General features: G+C 42.7%; 2 protein-coding genes across 14 annotated transcripts in view; one reads left to right on the plus strand and one right to left on the minus strand.

Annotated features, from left to right (window-relative positions):
* Positions 1-16,769, minus strand: impact (impact RWD domain protein). Of its 4 annotated transcripts, none has more exons than XM_061779565.1 (11): positions 16,560-16,768; positions 14,844-14,972; positions 14,690-14,742; positions 14,511-14,573; positions 14,337-14,422; positions 11,142-11,256; positions 10,721-10,832; positions 9,749-9,822; positions 9,383-9,473; positions 5,376-5,510; positions 1-272 (listed from the first exon to the last, which is right to left on the minus strand). In XM_061779565.1, exons 1-11 carry the CDS (start codon positions 16,608-16,610, stop codon positions 213-215), a joined length of 969 nt encoding a protein of 322 aa, XP_061635549.1. In that variant the 5' UTR covers positions 16,611-16,768; the 3' UTR covers positions 1-212. The 4 variants fall into 4 exon arrangements, 3 of the variants coding, with proteins under 3 accessions (XP_061635549.1, XP_061635550.1, XP_061635551.1); XM_061779566.1 differs by having other exon boundaries at positions 10,721-10,815; positions 11,142-11,264; positions 16,560-16,767; XM_061779567.1 differs by having other exon boundaries at positions 14,844-15,028; positions 16,560-16,757.
* Positions 16,770-16,977: 208 nt separating this feature from the next.
* The window catches only part of osbpl1a (oxysterol binding protein-like 1A), a 41,976-nt gene continuing 38,611 nt past the window's right edge, over positions 16,978-20,342 (plus strand). For 8 of the 10 annotated variants that reach the window (XR_009789393.1, XR_009789394.1, XM_061779644.1 and 5 more), the window contains exons 1-2: positions 16,978-17,133; positions 20,083-20,212. Coding sequence is in view for 6 of the 10 variants with exons in the window: in XM_061779644.1 (XP_061635628.1) it covers positions 17,008-17,133; positions 20,083-20,212 (256 nt within the window). In the remaining 4 variants the exon portion in view is untranslated. Of the gene's footprint in view, positions 17,134-20,082; positions 20,213-20,342 lie in introns of those variants that run through there. The other 2 variants (XM_061779651.1, XM_061779652.1) reach the window with 2 other exon arrangements.

A 20,342-nucleotide genomic window follows, 5' to 3' on the forward strand; every position in this document is an offset into this window, starting at 1 on the left:
TTCTTGATGAAATATAAGACTTTATTCTTTTAACAATGACTGTGTGGGGGTCACCACACTCCTGTATAAATTTCATCCATAAACACAGTCATAATCAAAAAATGATCTGTTAAAATGGAAAAGCTAAAAGTGAAATGTTGAATGGTTTCACAACAAAGACTGGAGAGAAAAAAAAAAGCACTGGATTCAAAGGTCATATTTTCTTGGCACAATTATTTTGTCTTCTTGCCCTTTAACCGTTTTGCTTTCCCCGCCGATTTGGCGACATCATCCTGTGAAACAACAACAACAAAAAACATTGGATTAGAGATTTATGATCATGCTACATTAGTGTTCCACTCATCTTTTTTTTTTTTCCTTTCGACTGGCGCTACTGTAGCGGCTGAGAGTTTTAGTCAGGCACTTGGCGCTTTTAGCTGCCTGCTGCGCCACCGTCTGATTGGCCGAGGTCGCTTCTTCTTCGACGTCCGCCCGTAATTGTATGAAATGGGAGCGCAAAGGCACTCCTTTCCATGAGCGCTCTTGTACAAAAGCTTCTCTCGGCTTGCGTACCAGCGTGAACTTTGAACCCCCGTTGTATGGACAACAGCAGCCAACAGACGCAGAAGAAGAGAAATAGCCCGAGAGATTCTCACAAAGCGTTACAAGAAGCGAGCTCGTTTGACCTTCGCCCGCAGCCGTATCGTCCATCGTGCATCGGACGGCTGTTCAAATCAATACGCGTGTTGTTGCAAAGGATCGGGAATTGATTGACAAAAGGTGCCTTTTCAGGGATTAAAAAAAAAAAAAAAAATAAAGAGGATCTTTATGTTTTTTCTTTATATTTCCATCATGCATCGCTATGGAGACACGAAACATAAGCAGCACCCTGGCAAATGTCACATTTTGTTTTTCCACCTGCCGTTTTCTTTGATTGTTTCGCTCGGCGATTCCAAACCGCTTTGAATGTGCCGCGGGAAATTTCCCTTAATTGGCCCCCAAAAATAATTCTATAAATGATTCTAAACTATAAACAAAGCCTATTTGTTCATCTATCGATGTCAACGACACATCGTGACAAACACACAGCTTTGCCTCAGGAAAGTGCTCTTAGCCCAACACTAGCATATCATACAAAATGGCGTGTGCGAACTAGACAGACCATTATATATTTTGTAAAATGATAATATGACTTAGTCACTTACAGTACTTGCAAAATAATGCACCTGTGTGGCCAGCTAAACGGCATTTTCATTCATTTCAATGGGAAAAGGATTTCGAGCGAGGTCGTGCAATGAATCAAACCCGTATCTCAAAACACCACTGCCACGTTAAAGCCTTGTTTATCGCGACGGAGGACCCGGCCGCAATATGGGAAAATATGCAATAAATAGAGACAGTATAAAAACATAATCTAACATAGTTTTAACCCTCTCACACACACTTCAATTACAAAAAAACGAATTTGTCAACACACATACAGTATGCAAGGGAACTATGTTGGAGTGAGTTGAGCAGATGAATTTTCGGCAAAAGTATTGCTTTGGTGCCATCTTGTGGCATCTTTGTCCCAAGCAACTATGTTAAAGTGAGGAGCTTCATTTAGACAAAACTAGAGCTTCGGTGCCATTTTGAGACCAAGGAGCGATGTTGAAGTCAGTTGAGGAGCTCCATTTCGACAAAACCAGCGCTTTGCCGCCATCTTGCGGCATCTTGGTGCCAAGAAACTATATTGACGTGAGTTGAGGAGCAAAGGTGGTGCTTTGCCACTATAATAACAATATGTAAAGTAAAATGTAAAGTATGAGCCTTGGCTCATTGAAAATTGGGAAACACTTGACAACAGGGTCTTCTGTTGACACCTTTTATTTACGGGGTTTACGCCTTTGGGTGGGATCTTTCAAAACGCGTCATCGTGTGTCACCAAGCTCTGCTAATGTAAAGTCATGATTACAGTTCCAAATATGTCAACGTTGCGACCGTTGTAAATCCTGTCTGCTGGTGTGCAGGTGCATCTGATGTTGTGCTCTGTGAGTGTACTGTTAACCCTCGAAGAAGTGAAGTGTTTTGCCTCTTGACATGCTGATTTAGCAGAAACTGGGTTTGGAGCTCAGTGAGGTTTGATCGGCAGAAATGAGGTCAAGCATTCAAGTGGTCGGGATGGCGGCTCCATTATTTGCCCTGATTCCGCTTCCGTTTCCGGCGCAGGTGTGGATACATTCTTGTCTTAGTCTGTAATTGAAAATATTGCAAGACTGCTACCTAATTTAAACTACGTGTGATGACGATAAATTGCAAAGCATATGAGGTTTGCAATTGGTGCCATGCAAGTGTGACTCCCAAAATTGGTGGAGTGGACAATATATTGTCATTTTAGCCATTTTCAGGGGTTTTAATTTTGATCATTACATGGGGATGCATGTCGGCGAATAAAACTCTTAATAACTCAGCTCCACAAGGTCACAAACGCCTTATGTTTAAAGGTCCCACATTGAAGAGCATTGGTATGTTAGTGTAATTTCGCTTGAATTAAACAGGCAGGTCTAAAACCAGATTAACGCGTCTTGGTCGGACCTTTTTTCTTTTCTTTTCGCAAGGCCAATGTGGCGTGTAAATATAATTCATCACATTAATCGGAACACTTAAATCGGTCACGCGGCTGATATCGTTGCCACTGGCTCGCTCTGACACGCTAAAAACAGCAGCGCTCTGATTAATTTTATCGATTACCCCCGTTCGGGCACCTCGAGACGGATCGCGGCGTAATCGAGGTAGATGGTCGCCGGCCGGGAGTCTGCCTCCGCTCGAGGGAGCCATGGAACGTTCGTCCATGTGGGATTAGTGTGAATCTATGAGGAGCGCGACACTAAGCGGCATTTTGGAGAGCGGAGAATCGGGATGCAATTCAAAGTCCACAACGGGCTTGCGATTGCTTTTCAATCACATAATGGAGGTTAAAAGAGGTTTGTAAATCCTCCAAGTGGATGGACACAGGTGGCCATGGTGTCAACATGAATTTTCAGATGTCTTCTTTATTTTATTTGTTTTTAATATCGTTTTCTTGAAAAAATTAGCAGGAGAAATTGAAGTCTTTTTTTCTGTCCAAAAATGTTTATTTGAGAAAAAATTTCAATGTGGGTCATAATAATGCAAGAATGAAGTCCAATTGTAGAGAATTTTTGTAGGTCCTTTTTGAATTTAAGAAAATACATAACTTCAGAGAAAAAAGTGGGGGGGAAAAAAAGATCATAATGCAAGAATGTGCAATTTTAGAAAAAAAAAAATGTTAACGTGAAAAAATAGATGGAAAAAAATGTTGCTTTTTTCCCCCCATATAAATCTCTTCAACGCTTCCTAATCGGCAAGCAGAACCCGACTGGAGCCTGTCGGAGGTGAAATAGTTCATTTTAGCTGCTAACCTGCTATTGAAGTGAGACAGGAGAGACAAAAGTAACATTTCTGTTTGAAATGAGGTTCCCAGGCCATTAGCAGGGCAGCGGGCAGGTAGCGGCCTGCGCCTGTATTCGCGCACAGCTTGACGTTCAGCTAACCGTTACAGCGGAAATCTTTTTTTTTTTTTTTTTCACAAATACCTTTAATCTACATGTGACGTTCCAGTTCAAAGCGCCATCGTGCCGTCAATGAAATAAGTTTGTGGAGCGTGAAGATGGTTTCAAAGCGGCCCCGGCGTCTGACTTCGGGGCCGTCGGCGGCGAGGGGGATGGGGGGGGGGGCGTTTGATTTCTCTGAAAGCAGACACTCCAAAATGGTGTCCAAATGTGAAGGCGCTTCCTGGAGCGAGGAGTGGCAAAGCCGCAGAGACGCGATCAAGTACACGTGTCGTAACTCTCAGGTTTTGACACGCTAGTCTCAAGCAAGTCCAAAGTCAAGACATTTTATTAATGAAGTCTTACCTAAATAATCCAGTCCTAATAAAGAGAGAAGACCAATAAGTTCAAATAAGGATATTACTGGCAAATGTATCTAACCTATATGTAGGGCAGAAGCTATCGAACAATTTTAGAATCCTCAAAATAGTCAATTAATTTGATAATCGATTACTTGTCAATTAAGTGATTAACTGTTACACCTTTAGTGGGTGGTAACGCGCTACATTTAATCCATTTACTTGAGTAACTTTTTGGAAAAATTGTATTTGTAAGAGTAGTTTTGATGAAGTACTGTAATTTCTTATGTATAATGCGCACCCATGAATAATACGCACCCCCAAAGTTGACCCCAAAATTCTGGAAAACTCTTTTACCCATGTATAATGCATTTTTACAATGCATGATTTTCCTTCTACCCATATGATCAAAAGGAAGCATTATCTGTATTTTGTTAGTTTTTTCAAAGAATTATTCTGAAGTTAAGCACTTTATTCGAACACGTAACACTTTCTATTTATTTGCTCTTATTTTGAAATTCACAGCCCTACTTTTATTAAGTAAATGAGAAAACACACAGTTGTGCTCATACGTTTAATTACCCAGGCAGAATTTGTAAGATGGGTACAAAGCAGGTACTCTCACTTGAGCCAAATGTTTTTGGGCTACGCTACCCACCTCTGGTGACCTGTAAACTTGGGAGATTTCTTTCAAAATTCTACTTCAATATTTGTACTTTCTGAGAAACTTCAGCTCCCCACTTCAGCCCAATTGTGGGCGATAATGCACCGATGAGCTGGTTCGCCAACCGACGGCGGCGTATCTGAAGCAGACGCATTACTTTTTGTTTACAAAACAATTCGATAATTGATAAACTTGTAAGTTGGGCCAAGTTTGTTATTCATTGTGCCAAGTTATCAAAATGGGTATTGTATACCATTGACAGTAAACATTCCGGTTTACTTTTGTACATTTCAGAGTCAGGACTTTTTTACTTTTACTTACGTAAACGATTTGAATCGGTACTTGTGCTTTTTTCATGTATTCATGTACAGTATCTGTATTTCTACTTAATCACAGCGTGTGAGTACTTTCCCCACCTCTGCAAATGACCACCACCAAGCTCAACATTGCGATCTCAGAGTAGCCGTGTCAGCAGTAATGAGGGCCAGCGGAACCTTTCTTGGAACGCGGGCGTCGTTCTTTAGCTGAGCATCATTCAAAGAGCGCAGCAAGGACGCGCACTGACGTCGTCCGACCCTTTCACGAGCACGCCGTACCTTTCGTCAAATGACGGCGGCGTCATGCAACTCGTCCGACCGGATCCTTGAACCCGACGCTCTGTCGCCGCGGAGACCCTTTCGCATTCGCTCCTAGACATCTTTTCACCTCGTAAAATTATATAGAATCCCTTTTAAGTTGGCCTCATTGTTTTCATTTGTAATACTTTTTAAAACCATGCATGCACACCTTCAAAACAAAACAAAACAAAACTGAGACGCGTCTTACAGATGAGGCGGTGTATCCCTCTTCCACCAATATGCTTCGAGCGCAGTTGTTGATGTGCTTGAAGCGGTCAGGACCCAGCAGAATCCCTCCATACCACCGGGACACCACCACCAGCACGTTACGCACGTCCAGAATCTAGAGTGAAGCGCAAATAAAGTCGACACACAGTGTTATGGAAATGTGTCCTGAAAATGTACAAAAGACATTTGTAAAATAGTCACATCTCTGGAGTGCTTCCGGTTGGACTCCGCCAAGGCTGCTCTTTGTCACCGATTCTGTTCATAACTTTTATGGACAGAATCTCAAGGCGCAGCCGAGGCGTAGAGGAGGTCCGGTTTGTTGGCCTCAGTATTGCATCTTTGCTTTTTGCATATGATGTGGTTCTGTTGGCTTCATCAAGCCGTGATCTCCAACTCTCACCGGAGCGGTTCGCAGCAGAGTGTGAAGCGGCTGGGATGAGCATCACACCTCCAAATCTGAGACCGTGGTCCTCAGTCAAAATGAGTTTCCTCCGCAGGGTGTCCGGGCTCTCCCTTAGAGATAGGGTGAGAAGCTCGGTCATCCGGGAGGGGCTCGGAGTAGAACTGCTGCTTCTCCGCATCGAGAGGAGCCAGATGCGGTGGCTGGGGCATCTGATTCGGATGCCTCCCGGACGCCTCCCCGGTGAGGTGTTCCGGGCACGCCCACCGGGAGGAGACCCCGGGGACGCTGGAGAGTCTACGTCTTTCGGCTGGCCTAGGAACGCCTCAGGATCCCCCCTGAAGAACTGGATGAAGTGGCTGGGGAGAGGGAAGTCTGGGCGTCCCTGCTAAAGCTACTGCTCCCGCGACCCGACCTCGGGTAAGCGGGAGAAAATGGATGGATGGATGAAAATCATATAGAAATGACAACTAAATAAAATGTAAGCTAATTTAAGTTTTTGCCACATTTTTGGCTTCAAATTAATGGACATTGTGTTGTTCGTTTTGGTGTGCGCGTCTTGGCCACCTAGTGGCAATACAATATAGACTTATAGATATACTGTACATGAAGACGGGTCTAAGCTACTCAGTGAGCCGCAGTGATACTAGTCGTTCTTCGCAGAGGATAAAGAATATACTGTATGCCTGTTAGTATTCTTGTATTACCTGTCCACAAGTGTTGGTGTTCAAATATCAGTTTCTTAGCGGCTTACAACACCACGACACAGATGCTATTTGGTAGTCTTGTCGATGGCACTTCCCATAATGTGTTAGCAGCGGACTAGCGGACTTCAAGACCAAGTTACAGTTTGCAGAGCGACACGGGGAAGCAGCTAGGAAACACAAATCTTGACGGTGCCGCCAAAGGTGGATGTTGTATGAAATTAGGTCGTATGTTTGCCATTGTAATCGGAGTGTATTGCATCAGGGTAGCTTTATACATAGCATGTGGTTGGCCGTGTATCAGGATGCGTATCGCAACGGCGTCAGTGACGAAGCTGCACAATCCCTGACATGGAACAAGCTCCGCTGAAGATGGATTAAACTCCAATCCTCTCATCAAAGTCCCAGTAAATCGCTAATCACGATAGCCCTCCCCTTTAAAATTGCTCAACTCGCACAAAGAGTGCAATCCTTCGGTCTTTGGAGGAGTAGTGGGAAGGAGTGCACATCTGGCAACCCAAATTATTAATCAGGGCCTTCTTTTATTCATCATGGTGCACTTGGATGCTCACTGGCAGAAAACCACCAATCAAGAATAAGCAAACGGGAAGAAAGGGGAGAGCAATGAGATTAGAGCAGAACCGATTAATGCCAAAGCACGCGATTCAAATTGCTCTGTGCGCCGTGAGTGTCATACGGCGAGGATAAAAGCGTGTGTTCCCTCGCCGCGACAGATGGAAAGATTGAAAGTGTCACTTTCAGATAGGAACGGACCTCATCCGTGAGTCTTCTTCGCTCATGTGCGCAAGTTTGACATCTATCAGAAGTCAAAAGAACTATTTGGAACAACAGAGCGAGAAATTCCCAGAATTCAATTCAAAGTATGAATTCTTGCTACAATTTAAGACGAGTTGTTTTACTCTTCAACGTGTCTTTAACAGCTTTCGGTCAAAATAGTCTTTCGAAGGGCCAAGGCCTAGTACGGCTTTTGTTACCATGTGAACCGGGCGGCTGTGTGACAACCGTGGGAACTTTGATGGATACGCTCGCCCCCCCGTAAACACAGCAAAAGCATTGATTATATTTTCGCTCGTGAAGGCAGCACTTCACCAAGCCGCCAAATTGCACTTGCCTATTAGTGTGCGGATCTGTTTCATGGACGAATCAAGGCAAATAAGGGGCCAATCAGATCAATTCATCAAATATAGTCGGTATTTTTCACTGTACTGTATGTTTTTATAAACTACAACATAATAAAATACTATTTTTCTTATTTAAAAAACACATTACACACATTTGTGTTGGTTTTTTTGGGAGGGGGGGGCTGGAACAATGGCATTTCCATTCATTTCAATGGGGAAAAGATGATTTGAGACACTGAGTGTTTTGACCTAGGAGCACGCTCAAGGATCAAAATAAACTTGGATGTCAAAGTACCGCTGTATTTCCTTGACAATAATTACTACTTTCCTATTTACGAGGGCTTTTGGAACTGGTCTTGCGGCATTACACAAAAGGCCCTGACAATTACTCGTGTGTGTGTGTGTGTGTGTGTGTGCGTGGGATTGTGAATAACAATGGCATCTAACAACAGCAGCTGGGGAAAAAAAGAAGAAAAAAACCAGCAGTGGTCTATTTGATATGAGAAATGAGAAAATTAATAACATGGCTGCTGGGGGGGCAGATTGCCAGGCCACACAAGATGGAAATGCTGCAACTTGTGTAACCATTTGCACTGGGTGTTTGTGTGAATTAAAAAAACAAATTCGAAGCTTGTGTGGGCACCTAATACATTTCTAGTGCATTACGGATAGAATAACCATATCTGGAGCAAACTTTTTAAAGGTCAGCAAATTAGCACGGAGAGCGAGCAGCGGACCGCGGGAGGCTTCAGAGAGATGCGTCCTCATTAGCGATCACGCTTTAAAAGGCTCGGCAGACTTTGGAAATGAACAATCCGCGAGCCTGGAACACACACAATTAGGCATAAAAGCATTTTCTTTTCGATGGAGCTTGGAAATTGTACCGCGTTACACACATATATGGATATGTGTGTGTGTGCGTGTATACATAGGCAAATATAAACCTTTTTAGTTTATTGGAAGTTGTATTTGTGAAATTAACTTTTTTTAAATGTCTTTTAAATCCATTTTCAATTTCGATATCATTATATTGTAGCGCTGCAACAATTATTCAAAGGACTCGAATAATACTCGATGCAAAATCTCTGCCTTGGACCTTTGAAGGGATCATTTTGGAATATTGTTACTGCAGTCGCGCGCAGCACTCCGTGTAGAAAAAAGTTAGCGTGCTGACGATGAGGCAGGCGAAAAGAGTCCGTAGAAGACACGTAGCATCCAAATTTTGGGATCATTTCATACTCGAGGAAGATAATGTGCCGTATCGACGTTAGCTCAATTAATATAGTCCACAATCGCGAGTTAGAATGTATTGTAACGCCCCCACAATTGGTCACGGATAGACACAGACGCATTTTTCATCCAGTTATTGAACAAAAGAAAACAAAGCACATTCAAAACTCACGTCGCTCCACACGGCAGACCGGCTAACGGGTTAGTCAATTCCCAGCCGGCCAACTCGACACTCTCATTCTCTGACGCCCACGTCACTCGCGTCACTGGCACGTTACTTGTTTTCTCCTAACATTACTTATTAAAAAAAGAGGAATTTGTCAACATGACTTTTCCCCTCTTGAAAATAGACTCATTTTGAATCTCTGTGGCATTTAGTAGTGCAGACGCTAGACATGTTTAATTGGCGATTGTTTGAGAACCCCTTCGCAAAATGATCCGTCCCTGCGTTTTGTAGCACGCAAGAGGGACGGACGGTCGGGTGTGAGTGCGCGCCTCGTGGAACGCTCACCTGCAGCAAATGGAGCAACCTGCCGCCTGCCGCCGTCTCGCCGTCGTCCTCGCAGTCCTGCAGGAAGCTGTTCTTGTCCTCGCAGTAGATCCTAACACACAAAAACAAACGCAGCGTAAAAACAGTTTGGTCGACATTTTGAATGTCAGCAGCTCCTCCCCGGTTGGCCAGCTTCAACTCATTATAGCGTGCAAAAAGAAAAAAGAACAAACAAACAAAAAAGAACAAACTCACACAAAAAGGCAAAAGACAAGTGTGTGTCTGCAAAAACACACACAAGACAAGAGAGTTCTTTTTTGACCTTTAATTGCAGTCACATGACATTTGGAGACAAGAGCAAAATGCAAGCGTGCATTAGCCACCCACCTGTACGCGTAGATGTTGTGAGTGGCGCTGGCGATCTTCTTGTTGTCGTACAGTCTCTCCAGCACGGTTTTGACCTGCCGATCAAATGTGACACAGGAGCTTTGCGGTGGTCCTCATCAAGGGCATAAGGAGGAGGCGGACGTTTTGGGAGGTTTTTTTTTTTGAGGCACCAAACCCGAACCCAACCTTAAACCCTTATTTTTTATCCTTAATCCTTGTTGGAAATCTTAACCAGGCTTGAAACGCTCATTTGAAACCCTACTTTGAAATCCTAACCCTTGTTTGAAAGCCTAATTTGAAACTCGAAACCGAAATTTGAACCCCTTGCCTTGTTTGAAACCCTATGAAACCCTAACTTTGGCTTCAAACCCTAATTTGAAACGCTAACCCTTGTTTGAAAGCCCTAACCCAGGTTGGAAACCTTAATTTAAAACCCCAAACCTTGTTTAAAACCCTAATTTGAAATCTTAACTTTGGCTCAAAACCCTAATTTGAAACTCCAATCCAGGTTTGAAACCTTTTTTTTAAACCCCAAGCCTTGTTTAAACCCCTAATTTGTTTGTAACAAAAATTTTAATCCCAAAAAAATAAAAAATAAATTAAAAAAACCGTCCTCGTCAGAACCTGTCCCTAACTCATATTTGAAACCCTAATCCTTGTTTAAAAACCTCCGTGTTAAACAGGCTTCATTTAACAATTCGTTGATTATTGTGCTTTCAGTTTGCAGCGGTGAACAAATGAGGCTGATGGAACTTCATCCGCACATCATTTGCATAAAACGCGGGCTGAAAATGAACGCTGCAAGATGTTTCTCCATTAAACTGAGTCATTTTGCACTCGTCATTCATGTCCCTACTGTAGACTAACTTTGAGAATGCGTTTACCGGCAAATTCTCAATTCTTGCAGTCCATTTCCATGGATTTCATTCAATTGTGCAGGTGAAATGAAGTCTAGCGTGTGTTGAAAGTCACCTGTCTTGGCGCCACCACGGGAGCCAGGTGAGACTGGAAGGTGCTGCGGCGGTCCGTGATGCAGCCGCCGTGTTTGATCGGCGGCACCTCTTCATCTACGTCGGGATACATCCTGGCGTCACCGAACGTTTGAGTCTGTTTCGCCGTGTTTCATTGTGTGTGTGTGTCCAAGTGTGTTTCATTGAATGCATGTAAGTGTGCTTAAGTATTTATGTCTGTCTGTTTTTAAGTGTGGGGGTGTTTTAGTGTACTTAAGTGTTTGTTTAGTCAGTGTGAGTCAGTGTGTGTGTGTGTGTGTGTGTGTTTAACTGTGTGTTTTTAAGAGTGTGTGTGTTGTAGTGTGTTTCCGTGCCCGTGTGTGTTTAAGTGTGCATGTTTGTTCGTGTGTTTTTGGGTGTGTAACAAACGGCGTTCTCCGTACCGTTTGCGTGTTCCAGGAAATGTTGCGCATCCTCCGCGCTCAACGCGAGGCCCGCAAAGTCCGGCCCGTCTCCGTCGTCCAGATCCTCCTCCGCGGTGAGGGTCACCTTCTCTGACTGCGCCGCTCGAGTTGGGAACGAAAGAGACGTGTTCAAATAATTGGGACATAATGGCATAATTGCCATACAAAACTGGGTCAAACACAAGTCGCTGTCAGAGGGGCTTTTTCCGGACACTCATATGATAAAACCAAGGTGTTGTTTGAAATGAAATTGCCACTTTTATACTAAGTCCATGTTAGACAGTCACTCTATTCAAATGTCCTTGAATCGTATCGCATTCCACGTATCGAGATACATATTGAATCGTCTTTTATCGGCGAGATATATGATACCCCTTATATTACGTGTAACTGTTGTGTGAGTGTATGTGTATGAAGTGTGGTGTGTAAAGGGTGTGTGTCTGTTAAAGTGTTTTAAGCGTGTACTTAAGTAGGTCTGTGTGTAACTGTTGTGTGTGTGTGTGCCTGTGTGTGAAACAGAGGAACATGTCACCCGGGGCAACCGCATTGCTCATTAATGTGTTTTTAATTGTTTGAGTGGCACAAAGGAACACGTCATAGCTTCACACACACAGACAGAGTCAATTGCTTGGGTGGGGGTGTGCGTGCTCGTTTGTTGTGGGTCGGGGGGGGGGGGGGGGGATTTCAGCTTTTGATATCAACTACGGCACTAATTGGCATTTAGTCATCGCGGGATCAATTGATCAACGATCAAAGTTGAACCTGGTTTGAATAGCTGAGAAAAGATTGTTTTTCGCTCACTTACTCTCACACAAAGTCACTGTCTCACACTCTCTCGCGGGCACATAAACTCTCACACTTTCTTTCTGTCACATCTCTCGCTCTCTCGCTCCCACTCAACTACCCAAACTACCTAACCTCGTAAACACATTCCAAACGCCATTCTTTGATTCAAGCGAACTTCCTGATCAGTCTCATTATATTTTGTCTTCACTTTTCATGTGTCCTTTGTTAAGTTTCCACCTTTTCATTTCCTGACTAAACCCCGCTCCCCCAACAAGTCCTGAGAGCCGTCAATCAGGCATTTTGGGTTCGACTTATTACCACATGAATCCCGAGAAGAGGGCGTTCTCTGCCGCACAATGATGACGGAGGACCATTAATATGTTGTTGCTCAAAAGGAGAGTGTGTCTGGATAACGGACTCCGTCGGGATCGACCCACAGATAAGCAACACCCCCTCCTGCAGAAGACCGGATTCATTCATGACACGTGTACCAAATCTTTCATTTAAGTACCTAGTCCACCTCAAAAGATGCTGTCAAGGAAGCGGCAGGCGCTAGGCAGATATTCATCTTAATGCGATGCCGTCACTCAAAGTCAGACAATGGGCAAACAGGCTTTTGTGCTCTGGGCAGTTCAGTCTTTTCTCAGAGATGCGAGCTGAGAGAGACCGCGCGCAGTCGCTGAGTGTGCCGTTATTCGAGCGCCGCAATACACCTCGAGTTGCCGGGATGGTTTATGCAAATGAGCCATCGAGCGTCACGCGACATTGCAGGAAAGAAGATTGCATTGCGCGGCGGTTGGGAGGCGCTGCGGGGAAAGTGTGCGAAGTGCGTATCCCGTTGACGCGGTGCCACGAATCCACCTCGTGTCGTGAAGCGATGGAAACGTATAATAAATATCGTTAAGTCGCAGGGGTGCTTGAGAGAAGCGGACGAACAAAACAAACATTTCGTTTCTTAATTGAAACACTCGTAATGCTTTTATCCTTGAAAAATGAGACTTTATTCTTGAACATGTGACTTCTTAATCTCAAATATACGACTTTTCTCAAAGTACACTGCCTTGACTTAAGTGTCCCAAGTCAAAATGTTTGTTTCGAGAGAGCTTCAGAAAACACACGCAAGGAACTGCTGTAGGCCACAACTCACACCAGGACGCTCACACGCAGACTAACTGGCCAACCCGACTCCAGCCCCCGTCCCTATCCTCCCCTATCCTTGTCCGGTTTTAAAATCATTAAAATTATATTAGAGGCATTACATGAAGCCAGAGAGGGATGATTTTTGAAAAGATCATTTTCATAATATTTTGCCGTCAGGTCATAGAGACCATTTTAAGATATATGACAGTGTTGTTTGTTTGTTTGTTTGTTTGTTTGTTTGAACTGCTTGAACCCCAAACTCCTGCAGTCCTCGTGTGGGCCACCTGCTATTCCGCCAATGGCCTGTTGGTGTTCTCAGCATATGAATACTACAATACTTACAGTAATTACACTTCATAAGTTTTTTTCTCAACATTGTCCTTTATGACAATCCGGTAATATTTCATCTTTATTAAAAAAAAAGAAAAATGGTGGCAGTTTTTGGGGGTGCTACAATGTATTGATTGCATTTCAGTTGATTTCAATGGCGAAAATGAATTTGATATACAAGTAAATTGAGTTACGAACTTGGTGACAGAGTCAAGCCACCACTCTGCTCTATTTTTCTCATAAGATTATAATTTTCTTTCCTCAAGTATTACTTTCTTGAAAATATTCCGCTTTATTCTTGTAAGACAACTTTTTTCTTGGATACATGACTTTTAATCCTGAGCGCACACTTTTTTTTTTTTTTTCTTCAGTTTTCCTGATTTTATTCTCGTGACATTCCAAATGATTCTCCGAAAATATTTTTTTCTCAACTATACAGTATATACGACTTTATCCTTGTAAAGTTATATTATATTTTTAAAAGTATAATGACTCACTGTAATGCCATCGCATGTGGTAAAGCAGCCGTTTACTGAATGCCAAGTGAACAGCAAAACGCAGCTGAACCAACCTCATGCCACCCCACAAAGCCCCGCCTCTTAAAGGCACATGCATGCACATAGGCGCACTACAATACCGACAGCATTTTATGCTTGTATTTATTTTTTTGCGCTCATATACGTTTACAATGTGTTTAAACAGTGTGTTTTACTTCGTTTTAGTGCGTGCGTTACCATGGTAAAATGTTTATAAAGCATGCAGAAGGGATAAAACAATATTTTTAAATGGACATGGTCTCTCTATGTCGCATTTTTACCTATTGGGGGTGGGTCTAGAACGTATCCACTGCGATAAAACTTGTTTGTTTTTTTTCTTTCTGTGATATCAAACAGGCTTACCATGGTCTGCCCATCTCACCTGTTGCTGAGTCTTGAGCTTTTTCGAGCAGGAATTCTCTGATCTTTTCCACCCACATGTAGAGAATGCTCTCCCCCGCGTGCTCCCTGCAAAACATTCAACTTATGTCGTACAACTTGGGAGGGCGGACGATCAAAGCGGGCTAAAAGCCAGCGATGAGAGCGAGGCACTCACACGTAAAGGTCTTCCAGGCTGTTGGCCAATTGAACCCTCTCAGAGCCCCGCAGCCACGCGGCACTACAGAAAGCCGAGAACAAACACAGGGTTATCGAGTGGGGCCGACGAGTGGCTTGTTGTGAGGGTAAATTCGTCAGATCGCCGGAGAATTCAATTTCAAAGGCAAATGGCCTGACTTGATCTGGTAGATTGGCGGGGCCGCGCTGGGATAATCAGGCGGGAGAATTATCTGGAGGAGGAGAGGGGAGGGGAGGGGAGGGGGGGAGTCATTAACCAGATTGCACGGGTGGAAAAAAAACATGATTTGTTGTTTTGTTTTTGTCTCTGCACCTGCAAACACGCCGTCAGTTTGGTCTCCTCCGTGTCGTTTGATATTTTGATGCAAAATATCCTGGAGGCCTCGTCGACGGCACACCATTCGTCACCGTAGATGGACGACAGCGCCTCCACTTCCTCCATCTGACGGGCGCGACGACGACACATCCATCGCATCACAATATTTACCTTCTGCGCAACTGAGGCATCAAAAGTGTCACAAATGGCCCATCGTTTTTCCATTTGAATCAGGATTTTGACTTTGACTGTATATGCCTTTATTCCCTTAAGATTACAAGCTTTTATTGTAAGATTACAAATTCTCTTGTCGCAAAACACAAAGAGAAAAAAAAATACAAAATGACTAAGTGACAGCTGGTAACTGGCAAAATGTGTAAATTGGGGCACTATACACAATAGGTCAAGGTACGACTACGTACGGTATGACTGCATTTCTCGTCTCACCAACTAAGGCATAAAAAAGGGGTCCCAAATCACACATTTACAAGATTATGGCATTTTTCTAAAAATATATGACCTCATTTTCATAACATTACATTTTTCTCAAATAGACACCTTACAGATATACAACTTTTTTTTTTTTTTTTTTACTAGAAAACAAGATGCACAAACTACTTCATTTTTTACAATTCTATTTCATTATCTGACTGTACGACTGTAAGTACAATACTATATGGATTTTTTCACGTCCCAGTAACGACATTTTTTGTTGGTGTTCTTTAGGGAGCTGGAACGGATTAATGGCATGTCCATTCATTTCAATGGAGAAAGGTGATTTGAGGGAAGAGTGTTTTGGGTTACAAGTGTGGTCACAGAACGAATGAAACTGGCACCACTGTATACAAGTTTTAAGAAAAAAGATATGACTCGAGTCGAAAGATTGCGATTGGTGCAACACCCCCGTGTTGGCGGCATAAAAAAACGTTTACCACATAGACGCTTCTGATGGCCATTCCAAGCGTTAAGTGAACTAACTGCTTTCAAATGTAGGCCCAAATTTTTTCCACAGCAATATGCACAAATTTATTTGGCACTGTGAGAAATGCCCATTTTTGGGGGTGCCGATTTAAAGTATCCTAGAACCGGCCCTTGGTGAACTCCTTGGATTTTTGGCCTATATGAGCTTGGTTGGTTGGTATTTTCAACTGAAACTTGTCAGCCAATCGAAGAAGTAGCAGATGAAACAAAAGGCTCAAGCAGATATGTTGAGAAATAGCTTAGTTATACTGTTTTGGTTTTTTTTAACTGATTTTCAACTGGCAACATCCCACAAAAACGTTCCCCAAAAAGTGTTTTGTTTTTTTCCTGACAGAAGAAAAACAATTCTTTCTCCAGAACCCATCACCCGATTTTCAAAATTCTTGGTGCATTGTGCTTCCAGATTCAAGTGGTCATTCCAACCCGACTTTTTGACAGACTGTCACCTTAGGGGAACTCTTGTCACGTTGAATACTGTAAAATGCTCAAAAGCATCATGAAAATAAAATATATATAAATAGTTCCCCTTCTGTTCTTCTGCATCTTGTACGCATTATGGACCATCAGCATAACCTCGGACCATAACCTGGCATGACCTGATTTATGCGGTCTCTGCAGGTCGCATCAAACCATTACACGTAAAAAAATATATATATATATATATTTCAAAAATAATAAAAATAAAGGGAAAATAATGAGACCTCGCCAGTTGGATTAAAAAAGGTCACTTACTTGTGAGTGTAAATCGTCTCCTTCATTCTCTATATTTATAGTGTCGGCCATCGAAACATCACTACGACTATCTAGCGAGAAAACACTTGCTGAAAAGTGTTTATAAGTGGAAAAATAATACGAAATACGATCAATTTAAGCGCTCGTGAGGGCACTTGTAGATAACCAGCGTGTTAGACTTCCGGAAAGGCACCGCTGTTCAGCAAGCTATATTGTTTCCGGTTTTTGCTTTGGCATTACAAAATAAAAGTGTAAAAAAATTACTGCGGAGTTTAAAAGGGACTAAAGAAAACAACAAATCACAATCAAATTTGTATTAAATACATTATAATGAATTATTATTTTTTGAATTCCGCCAAACCGTCCTTGTGCTCTGACTAAAACAACTAAAATTAATTCTTTTGAAAAGCAACTTCAGACGAATTCCGCTCCGGCCATATCAGCTGATATGAGTGTAAACAGAAGACAGGAGACGCGCGGACGCGCAGCCTTGCTGAGGAGCTTGTTGACCTCAAAACACATCACATGCAGCCGCACCAAGAAGGGAGTTGACGCACTGCTGCCTATACCTCCAGTAAGTACCCAAGTAGTACAGGACTCACAAAATTAAGTTGACCTCCTGACGAAAAAAAAAAAGGAAATACTCGAGTACTTCCGTTACTGCACAGTGCAGTAAAAGTGTAAAAATGTGTTTAAAAAAATAATTAAAAAGTGTGTAAATGTGTGGAAATGTAAAAAAAAAAAAAAGTGTAAAAATAGACAAACATACTAGACTTAAACTCAATATTTCCATTCCATGGCCTTATTTAATTCTATTCCATCCATCCATGGATTTTGCAAATTTAGTTTTTTGTTGTTGTTATTTTCTGTTCACAACATTAGGAAACGTGCTGTTTTGATGACATAGTAAAATATTGTAACTTAATAACCTGATAAAAGAGAGCAAAAACATTTTTTGCAGATATTTTTGTTCGTGCCAAGTTATTAAAGCTTGTATATAACTGAAAGTCAAATTTCATTTTTACTTTTGTACATTTCAGAGTCTGTGCTTTTTTACCTTTACTTAAGTTAAGGGGTTTAATCAGTTTCTCTACTTTTCTACTTTTTTTTTCTTTTCTTTTCCTTTTTATACAAATATCTGTATTTCTACTTAATTAAAGAGTGTCCGTACTTTTGCCATGTCTAGCATTGGCTCAATTTTTATGCTATCAAAAAAAACTGTTCCCATAGCTTTGCTAACGTTGTGTACTGAGAAACAAAACAACACAAAAGATAAATTGGCGAATGATAACAACTGCAAAAAAATGCAGCTGTTGTTTTTTTTTTCAGATTTGTTGTAGGATTTTTGAAATCCAGAAACTTTTGAGGTTGGCACAAGACAGTTTCTTCGCCTCGAATCATTCTTGTCGCCGACACCGTCAAACAATGGACATGGATGGGGAATGTCTTGCTTCCCCGAATCTGCTGTCATTAATGCTCCAGGATTCACCTTTCTCCGAGTCGCCGCCGCCGAGTAAAAGTTGTCCGAAAAATACATACTCGAGTAAAATACAGATACCCGGAAATCAACTGAAGTGTAGTAAGCGAGCCTTGTTTATTTCCCACTAGTGCTGCTTGTGTAACATGTGCTTGCCTCATTACTCCAGGCTACTTCGTCTTTTTGAAAGGTTGCAAATGTCTGTCAAATTACCTTTAAAATGTCCTTAAATGTTCAATTCGATGGCGACGTTCTCATTGCTGATGCATTGCACTCCGTTTAGTGTGACAAATGCGAGGTTTAACCAATAAAATGGACCCTCATAAAGACCAATGTTGCCCACTCTCATGTTAATCGCATGCAATAAATCGAAATAATAATCGGAAGTAATGTACTGTACTACTATATATGACTCAATTGAGTTTGTTAAGAGATAAAATGATTCAATGAAATAAGCATAGTCATCATTATGACCCTGTACCTAATTAAGAATCTCATCTAATCTCGTCAAGGATACTAGTAGCACTCAAGACAGTTACATTTAGATAAAAACAGGAGTTGTAACAGCGTGTGGCCGTTTCTCCAACATCCTCAATCATAGCCCATAAATCTTCAAGTCCTCCGTAATCACATTCATCGCATCGGAATGCCCTTTGCACAAGGCGTAATCACGTGCGGAGAAATGCGGTTAGTTGTGGAATGCAGAGGGATTTTTGTTGTTGTTGTTTTTTTTGGGAGCGAAAAAGCACATTGATGCACTTCACTGAATCATTCCTGGGATCATTTGGACACCATTGAAACCATACATACCGTTCTGGTCAAATTTGCCCTGTTTTGACATTTGACAGCAATAGAAATACGCTAAATGTCATTCTTTGTCAAAGGTCCGTTGTTCCTAATTTGATGTAGACAGTTAGTAAGAGGATATTCTTGGAACATACCACATATAGTGCGCGTGCATGGAAAATGAGCATTATGTAAGGGTTAATGCACGGAGCTAAGCCTTTTTTGGGGGGGGGGAATCCCAAAGGTCTCTAGTTATTTATTTTGTTATTTCTGGCCGTCGTCAACCAACGAGGTCGCCCATCGAGTTGGACAAAATCAAATATCCTAGCGAAACCAATTACCCACTTTGACACCATCGCGTTGGGGGCAGCACTCGACTGATGTTATTGGCGCCCTCGTGCCCCCTTCTCAGCGCGGCAAGAGGTCACGCGGACTCACGCTTCCTGTTGCGCTCGAGCCTCCTCATTGCCTTGCGCTCGTCCTGTCGGCCGCTCGCGTGTCGCTGACTGACAAATGACTCGCATGTGACTTTGCTCCCGTCGCCCACCGTGACAAATGACACAATCCCAGAACGGTTCATTTCCTCAAAAACACTGGCCTCCGCTCTCACAGTGCTGCTAATGAGTCGTCGGCTCGGAACTGTAATCGTGTCAATTCCACGGCGTTATTGTTCACAGGATTAGCTGCTGAGCTTCTGTTGAACTCCGCTGCTAACCAAAACAGCAGCACCACATAAATTCAATTGGGGAGTCTTGTGTTCGGCTTTTAAGCCTGGGGGTAGGCTTTCAAAGGTTTAGGTTTTAAATTGAAGGTCTCAAACAGTGGTTAGGGTTTGAAGTTACGGTTTCAAACTACGGTCAAGATGTCAGAGTAGGGCTTCTAGTTAAGGTTTCAAGCAAGGGTTTCAGTTTCAAATTAGGGTTTAAAGGCATCGTGTCAAAGTAAGGTTTCAAGTTAGGGTATTTTTTTCAATAAGGTTGCACGTGAGAATTTCAAGCCTGGGTTAGGGTTTCAAGTAAGCATTAGGGTTCCAAAGTAGGGCTGCAAATTAGGGTTTCAATCCGAGGTTAAGGTTTCAGACGAGGGTTTCAAGGGTGTAAAAATTCGACTTTAAGCTACAGTTAAGGTATTAAAGTCGAACTTCAAGTTAGGTTAGGATTTCAATTTTGGGGTTCAGCAATGTCAAATGTTCTAAATTAATGACACTTTGGGGCATGAATGCTTACTGCGCTTGTTTCCTCGCCACCGTGTTGCCTTCAGGTGTCCATGGAGCAACCGCAGCCGGAAGAGCAGTTCCTGTGCTGCGCCAGGAACGGAGACCTGGACGGCATTCGGAAGCTCCTCGCGTCCCAGGTGAGCGGAAAGACCACGTTGGACATCAACTGCAAAGGTTCGTCACGACAACGTGGAAGATGTTGTCCACTATGTTCTGTTTGTGTTTGCTAACCAAAACAGCAGCGGCGCGTCAATTAAAGCACCGAGTCTTGTCGCCAATGAGTTCCCCTCCAACTTACGTGGTG

This window comes from Phyllopteryx taeniolatus, chromosome 7 (assembly GCF_024500385.1).
Source record: "Phyllopteryx taeniolatus isolate TA_2022b chromosome 7, UOR_Ptae_1.2, whole genome shotgun sequence".
Lineage (NCBI taxonomy): Eukaryota > Metazoa > Chordata > Actinopteri > Syngnathiformes > Syngnathidae > Phyllopteryx > Phyllopteryx taeniolatus.